General features: G+C 44.4%; 1 protein-coding gene across 2 annotated transcripts in view; it reads right to left on the bottom strand.

The window, feature by feature from the left end:
* CDKL1 (cyclin dependent kinase like 1) overlaps positions 1-13,428 on the bottom strand; it is a 74,461-nt gene that overhangs the window by 30,939 nt on the left and 30,094 nt on the right. For both annotated transcript variants that reach the window (XM_006160515.3, XM_014592435.2), the window contains one exon: positions 10,215-10,336. In XM_006160515.3, coding sequence (XP_006160577.1) covers positions 10,215-10,336 — 122 coding nt within the window. The remainder of the gene's footprint in view (positions 1-10,214; positions 10,337-13,428) is intronic.

The raw sequence follows: 13,428 nt of genomic DNA on the forward strand, positions 1-13,428 counted from the left end.
CGCCCTATAAGAAAAACCGCTCCAAAAAAAAAAAAAAAAAAAGAAGGAAAAATACATAATTTCTACAGTTATTCATTTTATCTCTACATGTTCTTATGTTGCTTGAAAATTGTTTACAGCAAACAACACATCACTTTTAATCTAAAAAAAAGATAAAATCCTGGAATTCCATTGTCAGAAACTGAAACCTTGTGGTAATACCCTTTACCCACCACATGTTCTTAGAACAAATTTTATTAGAGTCAGAGAAGAAACTGGTGGAGATAGAATCTGGGCAGAAGAGAATCAGTAATTATTGTGTTTGGCTGCACCATAGATGGGCAGAAAAATGAGGCGAAAACACCTAAACTAGTCATTTTTAAAACCCAGACATAGAGGAGACCAATAGTTTACAGGCATAAAGCATATTATGTCCCACAGAAGATAAAGAATGGTAGTGTGGGGCCAGCAGGTGGTGTGGTGGTCCAGACACTGGATTCCCACGAGGTCGACTGCAGTTTGAGTCCGGGACCTGGTTGCTTGAAAATCGCATAGCGAAAGGAGACTGGAGGAAAAGCGATTATGGCGTGGCTATCTCCCCTAGGGCATGATTTCTCACTTTCCTTCTCAATCTATTTCTCTCTCTGTCTCTGGCCAACGCATGTGCACATGTGCCCGAAAAAGAAAAAAAAAATTTAAAAATGAAAGGTAATGTGTTTAAGGGCACATATAAACAGTGCAGTAGGAATTATAGCAGATATGTACTCACACCACTGTAGCAGAATTCATATGCCGTGGCATACACTGGCTTGTGATAGTAACATGACGTTAGGTCTTTTCCAAAAGCTTTCTCCAGACCAGAAGTTATAAATGTGTTAATAAGGGAGATGAATCAGTGACCACTTCAGGTTCAAAATTAAGTCTTTGAGTTTCATTTGGCAAGAACTATTTTAAATAATTACAACTCGGGAACCAGCAGTTAGCGTAATGGCTATGTCGCTGGACTCCCACGTAGTCGACCGCGGTTTGCGTTCCAGACCCGGTGGCTTAGAACTCACGCCGGGCACATGTGCGTGCATGCCCAAGATCCCGAGAGGAGAATGGAGGAGAAGGGATTGCAGCGTGACCATCCCCCCTGGGGGGTGATTTCTCGCTTTCTGTCTCTATGTCTCTCTCTGTCTGGCGAGCGCACGCGCCCTCTAGCAAAAACACAAAAAAAAAAATAAATAAATAATTACAACTCTACCATAGTAATACATGAAACGCGAAGAAAATATAAAAATACAAATAAAATGAAAAATGTCTGTAAGAATTATAACTCAGGGACCAGCAGATAGTATAATGGTTACGTCACTGGACTCTCATGTAGTTGACCATGATTTGAGTCCCAGACTCAGTGACTTAAAATTCACACTGGGTACGTGTGCATGTGTGACCAAGATTCTGAGACAATGAGGGAGAAGGGACTGCAGCGTGGTCATACCCTTAGGGGTGATTTATCATTTTCTGTCTCTTTGGTGAGCACATGTGCCGTATAGCAAAAATCTTTCTTTAAAAAAGAAAAAAGAATCATAACACAGAAGTAATCACTAGAAAAACATTTGTATTTATTTTTCTTTTTTCTATGTATATATAAATTCTAAGTAAATGAAATATGTGTTTTTGTTACAGCATAATTTTAAATTTGGTAATCACTCATGAACATTTTCCTATGCCAACGTATGGTTTATCTGTAAGCATGATTTTTTTAATTTTTAGTTTGCCAGAGAGTACATGCCAAAGGAAGACAGAAAGACAGAGAGACCAGGAGAGGGAAAAAGAACCCTCCAATGGAGCATAGTAATGCCACAATTCCTCCTCCATTTTTCCACCCTGAAGGGATTTGGAGCACACATGCACACCTGGCATATATTTCAAGCCACCAGGGCCAGGATTTGAACCCTGTCAGCCATACGGTATCTGTCTCCCTTAATCACTAGCCTATGGGGCTAGCCCTAAACATGATATATATTTTTTTAATTTTGCCAGTCAGTATATGTGTTCACAGAGAGAGAGAGGGAGACAGAGGAAAGCACTACCCAAAGAGTCATGGTCATCCCACGGCCCTTTTTCCTCCATCTACACCGTAAGGACTTTGGGAAGGGATGTATGCCCTGTGTGTTTTTCAAGCCACCAAGGCCAGGATTTGAACCATGCAGTTGGCCATGTGGGATCCAGCTGCTTTAACCAGCAGGCCATGAAGCTGACCCTAAACATGATTTTTAATGGCTCCATTGTACTCCATTATAAAACTTTCACAATCTACATAACCAATCCTACACCATTGGATACTTCCATTGCTTTCAGTATTTTATTATAGTCAATATTTTAACAATAATTTTGTAACTAAATCTTTGCACAATAACTTAATTATTTTCTTATGGCAATCTTTTTTTAAAGAGATATTTTTGCTATAGGGGGTGTGTGCTCACTGGAGATACAGAGACAGAGAGACAGAAAATAAGAAATCACTCCCCAGGAGGGGTGACCATGCCACAATCCTTCTTCTCCATTCTCTTAGAATTTTGGGCACATATACACGCACGCCCGGCATGAGTTTTAATCACCAGGTCTGGGACTCAAACTGTGGTAGACCACAAGGAAGTCCAGCGACGTAACCATTATGTAACCATTACACCATCTGCTGGTCCCTCTTATGGCCATTTTTAAAGTTTATTTATTTCTTCCATGAGTGAGAGGGACAGAGACAGAGAGAAAGAGCACCACCAACAGGGTCCTGGCATTGTAATCTACTCCCTGCCTTCAGCCAGCCCCGGATCACGGGCACGCACGTGCTCCACACACTCAGAAGGCTCTGGACTTAAGTGGGACGCTTCCCGTGTGATTCTGCCTTGCCACCCTCTGGCTTCCTCTTACGGCAAATTATTAAAAGGCAAATTATCTGGCTCATTCCACTCGTATCTGACTACAGTCTCCTTTCCCAGACAGGCTTTCTTTTCTTACACTGGAAGACTAAGTGCACAATCTGGAAACCACCTAACTCCCAGGAACTGGTTCTCCTGATGCCCCCATACTATCAAGTTTGATTTCACAGTATGAAATGAGGCCTCATAGGTGTGTGAAAATGACAAAGAACATAAGAGACAACTTATTTCATTGCTTATGAGCGAAGTTGAAAACTAAGCCAGCCAGCAGTGGGTGATCTGAAGAAGCCGTGCTACTGCGGGAGTAGATTTGGGCACTTACAATCAATTCAGGGTACACACCGCACAGAGCAACACGAGCATGATGAGGGTACTGACGGGGCACTTATGGAAACTCCCATATTGTCCACACTCATCCGCCACAATGTATCACCCCACAGGAGGCATCAGCTGCCTTCAAAAGGCTCATTGCACAGCGTTTACCACTTCCCTTGGACCCACTTTTGATTTTAGGACATACTGAACTGCAAGATTCCACTCTTGACACCAGGATTTGTCTAGAGACCCCACATTGGGACCAGCAGTTAGCATAATGGCTATGTCGCTGGACCCCATGTAGTTCACCACGGTTCGAGACCCGGATCCGGTGGCTTAAAATCACTCCGGTGCATGTGCGTGCATGCCCAAGATCCTGAGAGAAAAATGGAGGAGAAGGGATTGTAGCATGGCCATCCCCCCTGGGGGGTGATTTCTTGCTTTCTGTCTCTCTGTCTCTCTCTGTCTTTCTGGTGAGTGCATGGGCCCTATAGTGAAAACCTCTCAAAAAAAAAAAAAAGAGGCCCCACATTGTTGTTCCACACCGATGCAGAGAGCTGACTATAGCCACTGTTTCTCCAGCTCCTGTGGGCCTGTCTGATTCGTGTTGGAAAAATGTGGGTGACATGCATGAGTTCCCAAGCATAAAACAACTACCGGTTCTAGGAAGGAATGGGAGTTTAGCCACTAATGCAGAGTAAATAAACATTTGTCACCAAAAAAAAAACAAAAAGAGAATTGCTGTAAGATGATACCTCAGGCCACTAAGTGGTGTAGTGGTGAAGGAGCTGGATTCCCACACAGTTGACCATGGTTCACGTGTTGGACCCAGCAACTTGAAATTCATGCTGAGTGTGTGCGCATGCGTTCCAAAAATCCCAAGAGAAGAATGAAGAAGAAGGGATTGTGGTGTGGTCAGCCACCCTGAGGGTGATTTCTCATTTTCTCTCTCTGTCTCTCCCTGGGTCTCTGGCAAGAGCATGCGCCCTATAGCAAAAATCTTTCTAAAAAAAAAAAAAAGACAATGCCTCTAGGCTTTTTTAGTACAAACTGCCCTCTAGACAAGTTGCTCCAGCAACGCACTTGGCATTTCCTTTGATTGTATTGGGTTTTAGGATTTTTATAATCAAAGATAGAACTTTAAAATGAAAATAAAAATATTGTTATGATTACTCTTCTTTAAAATCACTTTGTAAGTAGGTTTGTTGACTCAGTCATTCTACAAGAAGTACTGGGTATGTCCCAAGGGTCAGGGTTCAGTTAGATATGGAGATAAACAGGCCCAGCTCTTGCCCCTGAAGGTTTTTCGTTTCCTGAGCAAACAGGGTATGTATGGTTTGTATACCAATAATATACTAATAATATACTAATAATCCCAGAGGATGTTATGGACACCAGAGGAAGGACTTCTGACTGTCCTTAGTGTGCTGATGGCATCATAAGGGAGGTCATATTTGAGTTGTTCCTAATGGACAGTAAGAGTTTACTGGACAGAACAAAGAAAGAACCATCTATGCTGAGGAAACAGCATATCCTGAACCTCAGAATGCAGATGATCTGGATGAGCAAGGTCATGTTTTCTGGGGCAATCTGGTGGAGGGCGGTAGAGCGAGTGAGATCTTGTATCCCATGCTAGGGTTTTCACTATGCCAGTATGCTTTGGGGAGCTATTAAAGGATTTTTATGTAGGAAGTGACATGATCAACTTTGTATTTCAGAAATCTGTACTTAGATGGGAACAGCAGTTGACAGAATTGCTATGTTGCTGGACTCCCATGTAATTGACCACGGTTCGAGTCCCAGACCCGGTGGCTTAAGCTCATGCCAGGGGCATATGCGTGCGTGCCCAAGATCCTGAGAGGAGAATGGAGGAGAAGGGATTGTGGCATGGCCATCTCTCCTGGGGGGTGATTTCTCACTTTCTGTCTCTCTGTCACTGATGAGCAAGGTCATGTTTTCTGGGGCAATCTGGTGGAGGGCGGTAGAGCGAGTGAGATCTTGTATCCCATGCTAGGGTTTTCACTATGCCAGTATGCTTTGGGGAGCTATTAAAGGATTTTTATGTAGGAAGTGACATGATCAACTTTGTATTTCAGAAATCTGTACTTAGATGGGAACAGCAGTTGACAGAATTGCTATGTTGCTGGACTCCCATGTAATTGACCACGGTTCGAGTCCCAGACCCGGTGGCTTAAGCTCATGCCAGGGGCATATGCGTGCGTGCCCAAGATCCTGAGAGGAGAATGGAGGAGAAGGGATTGTGGCATGGCCATCTCTCCTGGGGGGTGATTTCTCACTTTCTGTCTCTCTGTCACTCTCTGTCTTTCTGGTGAGTGCACGTGTCCTTAGTAAAAACCTCTCCAAAAAACAAAGACATCTGTACTTAGAAATATAATAAGTAATCAGTGAACTATTTTTAATACAAAGGTTTTATTTGGAAATAAAAATTAGGATTGCAATCCAGGACACGTACAAAGGTCAGGGTGGGTTTAGGCAAATTTAGGGTTTTATTAGGAAAGGAAAAACTACACAAGTTGTTTTGAAAGTGAGCTAATTGGCCCACAGGGTATCTGCAGGGTAAGTGTACCGACCTGGACCAGATGCGGAGACACCACCTCAGCACCTTACCCTTTGTCGGTATTGTCTAACAGCTTGAACATAAAACTAAAGGGTAACTGAAGTCTTGGATCCCTAGGGCACAAGATCATCAGCTCAGAGCATAACAGACCTGGAGGCCCTCTTAAACTTTACCTAGCCCTAACTCTCAATTGTACAGCTCTAAGTCACTTGCCCCAGGTCACACAGAGATGCTGGCTCACCTTTTGTACTGGGAATGTACTTACACCAGTTTATTTCATAGTATGATAGCTCTAAATTGAAAACAGAAAGCTTGCCTATGAGTTTCAAAATCTTTGGTTTAAATAACATTTACTCCTTAATGATGACAAGCAAAAATTTCAAGTTACATTTAACATAGATTGGACAGGGCCAGTAGGTGGCGTGGTGGTTAAGGGCGCTGGATTCCCACATGGCTGACCATGGTTCTAGTCCCAGACCTGGTAGCTTGCTTTCTCACTTTCTCTCTCTCTCTTTCTGTCCTTCTCTAGTCAAAATAAATAAATAAATAAATAAATAATTGAATAAAATAATTATTTAAAAAAATAAAAATAAAATAGATTGGAGAATTGACAAATATTCAGTATAATGGAAAAGACTTTTATTTTTAAAACAAACAAAAAATTCTTAAGCTTCAATATAAATATATTAACTTGGTTAAGAATAAATCTTATGGGGCCAGCAGGTGGAGCAGTGATTGTGGCACTGGACTCCCACAGGGCTAACCACAGTTTGATCCCAGACCTGGCGGCTTGCTTTCTCATTTTATCGCTTTCTCTCTCTGATGAGCACATGTGCCCTATAGCAAACTTTAAAATAATAATAATAATAGATAAAATAAACAGTTTTTTTTTTCTGAGAGTTTTTTTGTTTGTTGGTTTTTTTTTTTTTTTGCTATAGGGCACGTGAGCTCGCCAGACAGAGAGAGATAGACAGAAAGCAAGAAATCACCCCCAGGGGGGATGGCCACGCCACAGTCCCTTCTCCTCCATTCTCCTCTCAGGATCTTGGGCACGCACACACACGTGCCCGGTGTGAATCTTGAGCCACTGGGTCCGGGAAGTGAACTGTGATCAACTACATGGGAGTCCAGTGACATAGCCATTACACTAACAGCTGGTCCCCCCAAAAATAGTTTTTATAAAAAAAAATTTTTAAAAACTTGATCACTGGGGCCAGTCACATGGTGTAGCAGTTAAGTGCTACGTGCAGAAACTCTGATACCACGTGGCCAACTATGGTTCAAGTTCCTGGTGACTTGAAAAACATGCCAGGTATGTGTATGTGCATGCCCTAAATTCTGATGACATGGGGAAAATGGAGGGAATAGGATTGTGGTGTGAATGTGCTCAACTGAGGGGTGTTTTCTCTCTTTCTCTCTCTGGTAAGTGCGTGAACCCACAGGCAATCAAAAAAAAAAAAAAGAAAAGCACTTAAAAAGAAAAACTTGGGGGGCCAGCAGGCAGCGTAGTGGTTAAGGTGCTGAACTCCCACATGGCCAACAGTGGTTTGAACCCTGGTGGCTTGGAAGCCACACCTGGCATGTGTGAGTGCTTGCCCAGGATCCTGAGAGGAGAATGGGGAAAGGATGGTGGTGTGAGCATCCCCCATGAGGGGTGATTTCTCATTTTCCCTTTTACTGTCTCTCTCTGACAAGTCCACATGCACTATGGCAAAAACCTTAAAAAATAAAAAGAGAGGAAAAAAGGTTTGTGGGGGACAAGCAGGTGACAATGGAGGTTAAGGTGGCTGGATCCCTCAGTCCCAACTGGGCAGTTTTCAAGTCCCAGGCCTGGAGACTTGAAAAATGTGCTAGAGGGAACCAGCAGTTAGCGTAATGGCTATGTCGCTGGACTCCCACGTAGTCGACCGCAGTGCGTGTCCCGGACCCGGTGGCTTAAAACTCACGCCGGGCGCGTGTGCGTGCGTGCCCAAGATCCCGAGAGGAGAATGGAGGAGAAGGGATTGCGGCGTGACCATCCCCCCTGGGGGGTGATTTCTCGCTTTCTGTCTCTATGTCTCTCTCTGTCTGTCTGGCGAGCGCACGCGCCCTACAGTGAACATCTCTCCAAAAAAAAGAAAAAGAAAAAATGTGCTGGACACACGTGCATGTGGGCATGCATACACGCCCAAAACCCTGAGAAGAAAATGGAGGAAGAAGAGTCTGTGGCATGGCACCTCCCCCTAGGCGTGCTTTCTCACTCTCTCTCTTTCTATGCCTCTGACAAGTGTATGTGCTGTATAGCAAACAATTTACAAATAATAAAAAGCCTTGCTCATTTAATAGTGCTCTTTAAGTAAATCTTACACTTGACAAGCCATGACATTTGTCCTTTGGAAATGACTTGCTTATAATTAGCCACGCTCTCATCTACTGGTTTTTTCCTTTCCTAATTTACTGCCATATGAGAACATTTTTCCATTTCCTAGAACATATATAACATATTTTTACCAGTGAACTTTAAAAAAACTTTCAAAACTCTGGTCACCCTTGGCCTATCCTTCTTCTGCTTAAACTACATGTGAAAACCAATGGACTCCTGATTGCTTTGGACCACCACAGATTTGTGTTCCCACGTCACTCAGCCTGACATGCTTCACTGAGTTCCCTGCAACATCTCCCTAGTACCGCAGAGACATGAGTGACTTATACTAACAAGTTTAATTGAACTGTCACTTTTGAGCTGTCAAAAAGAGCAGCTATCAACATACTAAGTGGTTTCTCCTTCAAATACACACTATCTATGTATCAACAACTTTCTGAAGAGGGGGTCTGTCCTCTGAGCTTTCTCCAGCTATGTAAATTAATGTTCTGGAACGTGAAAAGCCTGTGCCATGGCCACTAGCAAACCACAAGTCACTTTAATCCTATTTGCCTAGAGGTCATGGCGGATCATAAATAACCAGCACCACGAGGCACAGCAAGCCCTTGGCCAAGGCTTGAAGGAGATGCTAGAACAGCCTTAGCAGCCAGCCAGGGACGTGTGAATGTGAACAGGGACGGGGACACCATTCCACGGCTCTGACCTACAACCAGGCTTCATATAATCCCCTAGCTGAAGTTAGGCTCCCAGGAACAGAACAGAGAATGAGCTACTCTTTGTCCAGGCTCGACTTCTGTAAAGCCTGCCCTCCTTTCAGCTCTAAGGCTATCTCCTCCACTGCAGCTTCTTTGAGTACTATCTCCCAGGGCCTGCTAATCATTCTACCCTCTCCCTAGGGAGTTACATCACCCGAGCTGACCCATCAGTGTTTCAACAGACTTCATATTCAGATGCCACCTTCCAGAACTTCTTTTCTTCCAGAGCAGCTACACGGATCGATAGACAAGAGGGAGTAGAGCTTCAGCTTGCATTCTGCTCACCCTGGCAGGGGGCTACCCTCAACTGCAGAAGGAATCCTGCCCTCCGATCTTCATTTTTTAGACCAAGGCCCTGTCTACTCACCGAGCCTTATTCTAAACATATAAATGTGTCACACATGCTACAGAGAGATGTGTGATAAGATCGAGGGGAGCGGTCAACAGGTGGCATAGTGATTAAGGCGCTAGACTCTCTCATGGGTGACAGTGGTTCAAAGTCCTGGACTTGGTGGCTTGAAACTCATGCTAGGCACATATGCGTGCATGTCAAAAACCTGAGAAGAGAATGAAGAAGGGATTGCGGCCTGGCCATCACCCCTGGGGGGATGATTTCTCACTTTTTGTCTCCCTGGTGAGCACACACACCCTATAGTAAAAAACTCTAAAAAACCAAACAAACAAAAACAAGGGAAAAAAAGAACAACCAAACCAAACCAAAACAAAAACAAAGAAAGAAAAGATCAAGAGAGGTTCCAGAGTCAGCCCATCCTTCCCCCTTACAGCCACCAATATGTTTGTTTTCCATTCGTGCTTATTTCAATTGAATTTTTGTCACTATTAACCAAAGAAGTCCTGATTAACACAGCAGGCGAGACACCTGGATTCAGATGAAATACCATGCTTGTTTTAGCCTTAAATTTCCTATCAGCCATTACCTGGGGACTCTTCCTTTCAGCCTCCAAGTCCTATGGCTTCCCTCCTCAGGCATGGAATAACTAGGATGATGGCCAGGCCGCAATCCCTTTTCTTTTTTAGAGACTGAGGTCGCTTTTATGCAAAGATAATGTACCAAAGAAATCAAGGTCAGTCTAATAATTCTGCTGCTGGTGTCTTCAGGAAAATGACCATTGATGATCTCTTTTACAACTTTTGGACATTCCTCTGCTGTCAGCCCCAGCATTTAGAGCATGTCGTCAAATATTGGCAGTTCTCACCACATCTAAAAGTCACCGCTACTTCTACCCCACAAATCCTGGTGTGCTTTTGTTTTGCTTTGTTGGCTCGGGACACTCACTCACCCTCTCTGGTATCTGTCCAGTTCATGGAGAACCGTGTGGTCACAGTACTCAAACACCAGGTGAAGCCTTCGTTTCCTCCTGAAGACTTCCAGTAGGTTGACCAGGTTGGGATGCTTGAGTTGCTGAAAACATAAAAGCAAGTGGTAATTTTGGCTTGTAAAGAACAGCTTTCTCCAACCTCTTTTCCTTTCTTTTATTTATTTATTCATTTTCATTGTGAGAGGGTGCATGTGCTTGCCAGAGAGAGGCAAAGAGACAGCGAAAGAGAGAGAGAAAGCACTCTCAATGGAGCGTGGTCATGCTGCAATTCCTTCTCCATTTCTTCACCCTGTCTGGACTCGGGGGAGGCACACCCATGTGCCCAGTATGGTTTTCAAGTTGCTGGGGCTGAGTTTCAAACCAGAGTCACCATGTGGGATCCAGTTCCCCATAACCAGGAGGCTACAGAGTCAGCCCTCTTACCACAATTCAATAAAAAGCTAACTGTCCTTCAGTAAGTTTCGTTTCTTGGGATGGAGCAGGCTGTAACTCCAGTATCACTATAACTTTCTTTACGAACTATCTGTCAGTTGCTCGTGAGTGGAAAATGATTATTACCCAGGTGGTTAGTGAGGGTAAAGAGAGAGATGAAAAGACTAGAAAAGAAAGGAGAATAAAAAGGGAGGTGAGATTTAAGTTAATGAATTACATTCAACACTCAAGCCAGAAGTCTTTTCCCTAGGGAGATTTTCCTGGCTCTTCCCAGAAGATCCATGGTTCAATTGCCCTGTGTATCTAAAGCCCCCTGAAATTTCTTTCAGAATTGCTAAGTAACTGCTTAATGTCTTCTCATGTCAATAGACACAGAAAGATAAAATAGATAAATCAAACAGAACATGAGAACAATGCATCAGGCCTGCAGTCTCTTGTTTATGTGGAAGTGTTTGTTATCCCTCCAGCCCCAGGCCTTGGGCAAGGTAGGCATTCCATAAGAGCTGCCAAGATGTGAGTAAAGCATGTTTCCTAGGCTGACGAAACATTTTAAAACAAAACACAGAAAATCAAGGAAGGCATTCTAATCTGACGTATCTGAGAGTATATCTAGGAAAAGAGGGCAGGAGGGAATGCTAGTTTGGCAGAGGTTAACCCTGTCCTCAGCAGCCTAGCCCCTTCTATGTGTGACCCCATCAGAAACACTACAACCAGGTACTGACCTTTTTATTCCACAGAAGAAAGTAAGAGATTTGTAATAAAGAAGACAAAAATATCACAGAAAAACACATAATAGATTTCCCTTCTGCCCTGCCCATTCTTGTTCCACTGATCCAGCAGATGATTATAATACTGGGGGCCACACAATCATAATAGTCAGGATACCACTCCTCTTTCTCCAAATATTTTATTTTATTTTATTTTATTTAGGTTTTTGCCATAGCGTATGTGCGCTGGCTGGGGACTGGGGTGGGAGAACGTGAGAAATCATACCCCAGCAGGGATGGCCATGCCTCAATCTCTTCTCTTCCATTCTCTTCTCAGGATCTTAGCCACATGCGTCCTGCGTGATTTTCAAGCCGCCCAGTCCAGGACTCCAGCCACAAAGTAGGAGTCTAGCACTTAACCTCCACGCCTTCTGCTGGCCCCTAAATTTTCTTTGATAATGTCACCAGATATTTTCCACAAGAATTTTCTAATTAAGTACTGCTTTACTATAGTGGCAATTCTCTCAATTAAATAAATGGGGGGTGGAACCAGCAGGTGGTGTGGTGGTCGAGGCACGGGACTACCATGCGACTGACAGCAGTTCAAACCCTCCCCACATGACTAACTACAGTTTGAGTCCTGGACCTGGGGGCTTACTTTCTCACCCCCTACCCCGGCCTCTCTGGTGAGTACACATGCCCTATAGCAAATTTTAAAAAACAACAATAATAAAATAATTATAAATTAAAAACAATAAAGTAATATCATGAATAAACCCTTCACATTCAAGAGATTACACTGCCTCAGAGAAAAAGCCCTAAGGAAGTCACCTTGAGCTGAGTCCTGGAGGGTGGAGTAAGGTCTGACCAGACCCTGGGGGCAGAGCAAATGGTGGGGCGGGGCAGGGGACTGGGAGATAAGGGGGCAGTGGCCGGTGGGGACCGGGGATGTCACACAGCTACAACTTAGGCCACATAAGGATCTGAAAGACAGTGTGGCTTGCCTGTTGGTCAAACTTGTGGAACCAAGGCCAGACAGTTAGAAGCTGGCCCTTCTGGGTCAGGGGTTAGCCACTGGAAGGAATCTGGGCAGGCTGCAATGTCATCTGAAATTCTGAAAGCTCACGATGGTGACAGGACATAGAATGGCTCAGAAAAGGTAAAAACAGGTGCAAGGAGACAGTGAAGAGCCCGTGAACAGGTGAGAAGTGATGGGGCTTAGAGCAGGGCAGAGGCGGGAGACAGTGACAATGACAGTGCTCTGAGAAATTTTTCGTTCCCAGAATAGCCAGGACATGGTGAGCAGGGGAGGGATGAAGGTTTGCAGAGCAGAGCAGACAGTGAGGCCACCACTGGAGAGGAAGCAGGTTTAGGGGAAGAAGCTTCTGGTTTAGGCCCCTTGAGTCAGCTGAGACTCTGAGAAACCAAAGTAGAATTGTCGCGCTGGCTGGAATTCGAGCGAAGGAGAAAAATGAGTCAGTGTGTGTAAGTGAAGTTCTGAGTAGGCGAAACTGCCCAGGAAAAGTGAAGGTGAGACAGGAAGAGGTCAACAGAACCCTCACACCCAGATGTAGGATGGATGAAGAAGGGGAGAAGGAGAAAGGGAGGAGGGTCCCCCAAGAGGAGAGAACATGACGCGTGGGCGTATCTTGCAAGGAGGAAGTGGCCAGTGGTGACACCCGCTGCTGAAAGATCGAGTGGGAAAGGACTGAGGTATGCAGTGGGCTTCCTTGGGCTGGGGTTGAGGGGTCTCCTCGCAAGCAAGGTCAGTGCAATGGTGGGACCAGGAGCCGGACTGGTGAACTCGGCATCCAAACCTCCTTTCTCCTTTCCCTCTCTGACCCAGTGACCTCAGAGGATGAACTCAAAAGGAAAGCTCTGGTCCTGAAACTAGTTTGTATTCGGGGGCCTAGAGGTTCAGTCATCGCTCCAGGATGGTGAACTTGTGCATTCACCAGGGTTTGGATGTCACCATAGTGAGCATATCAATAAATTGCCTGTAATCTACTTCAATACCGAATAGTGACTTTAGGGAC

The sequence above is a fragment of the Tupaia chinensis genome, unplaced genomic scaffold, assembly GCF_000334495.1.
Source record: "Tupaia chinensis unplaced genomic scaffold, TupChi_1.0 Scaffold000688_1, whole genome shotgun sequence".
NCBI classification, from domain to species: Eukaryota; Metazoa; Chordata; class Mammalia; order Scandentia; family Tupaiidae; genus Tupaia; species Tupaia belangeri.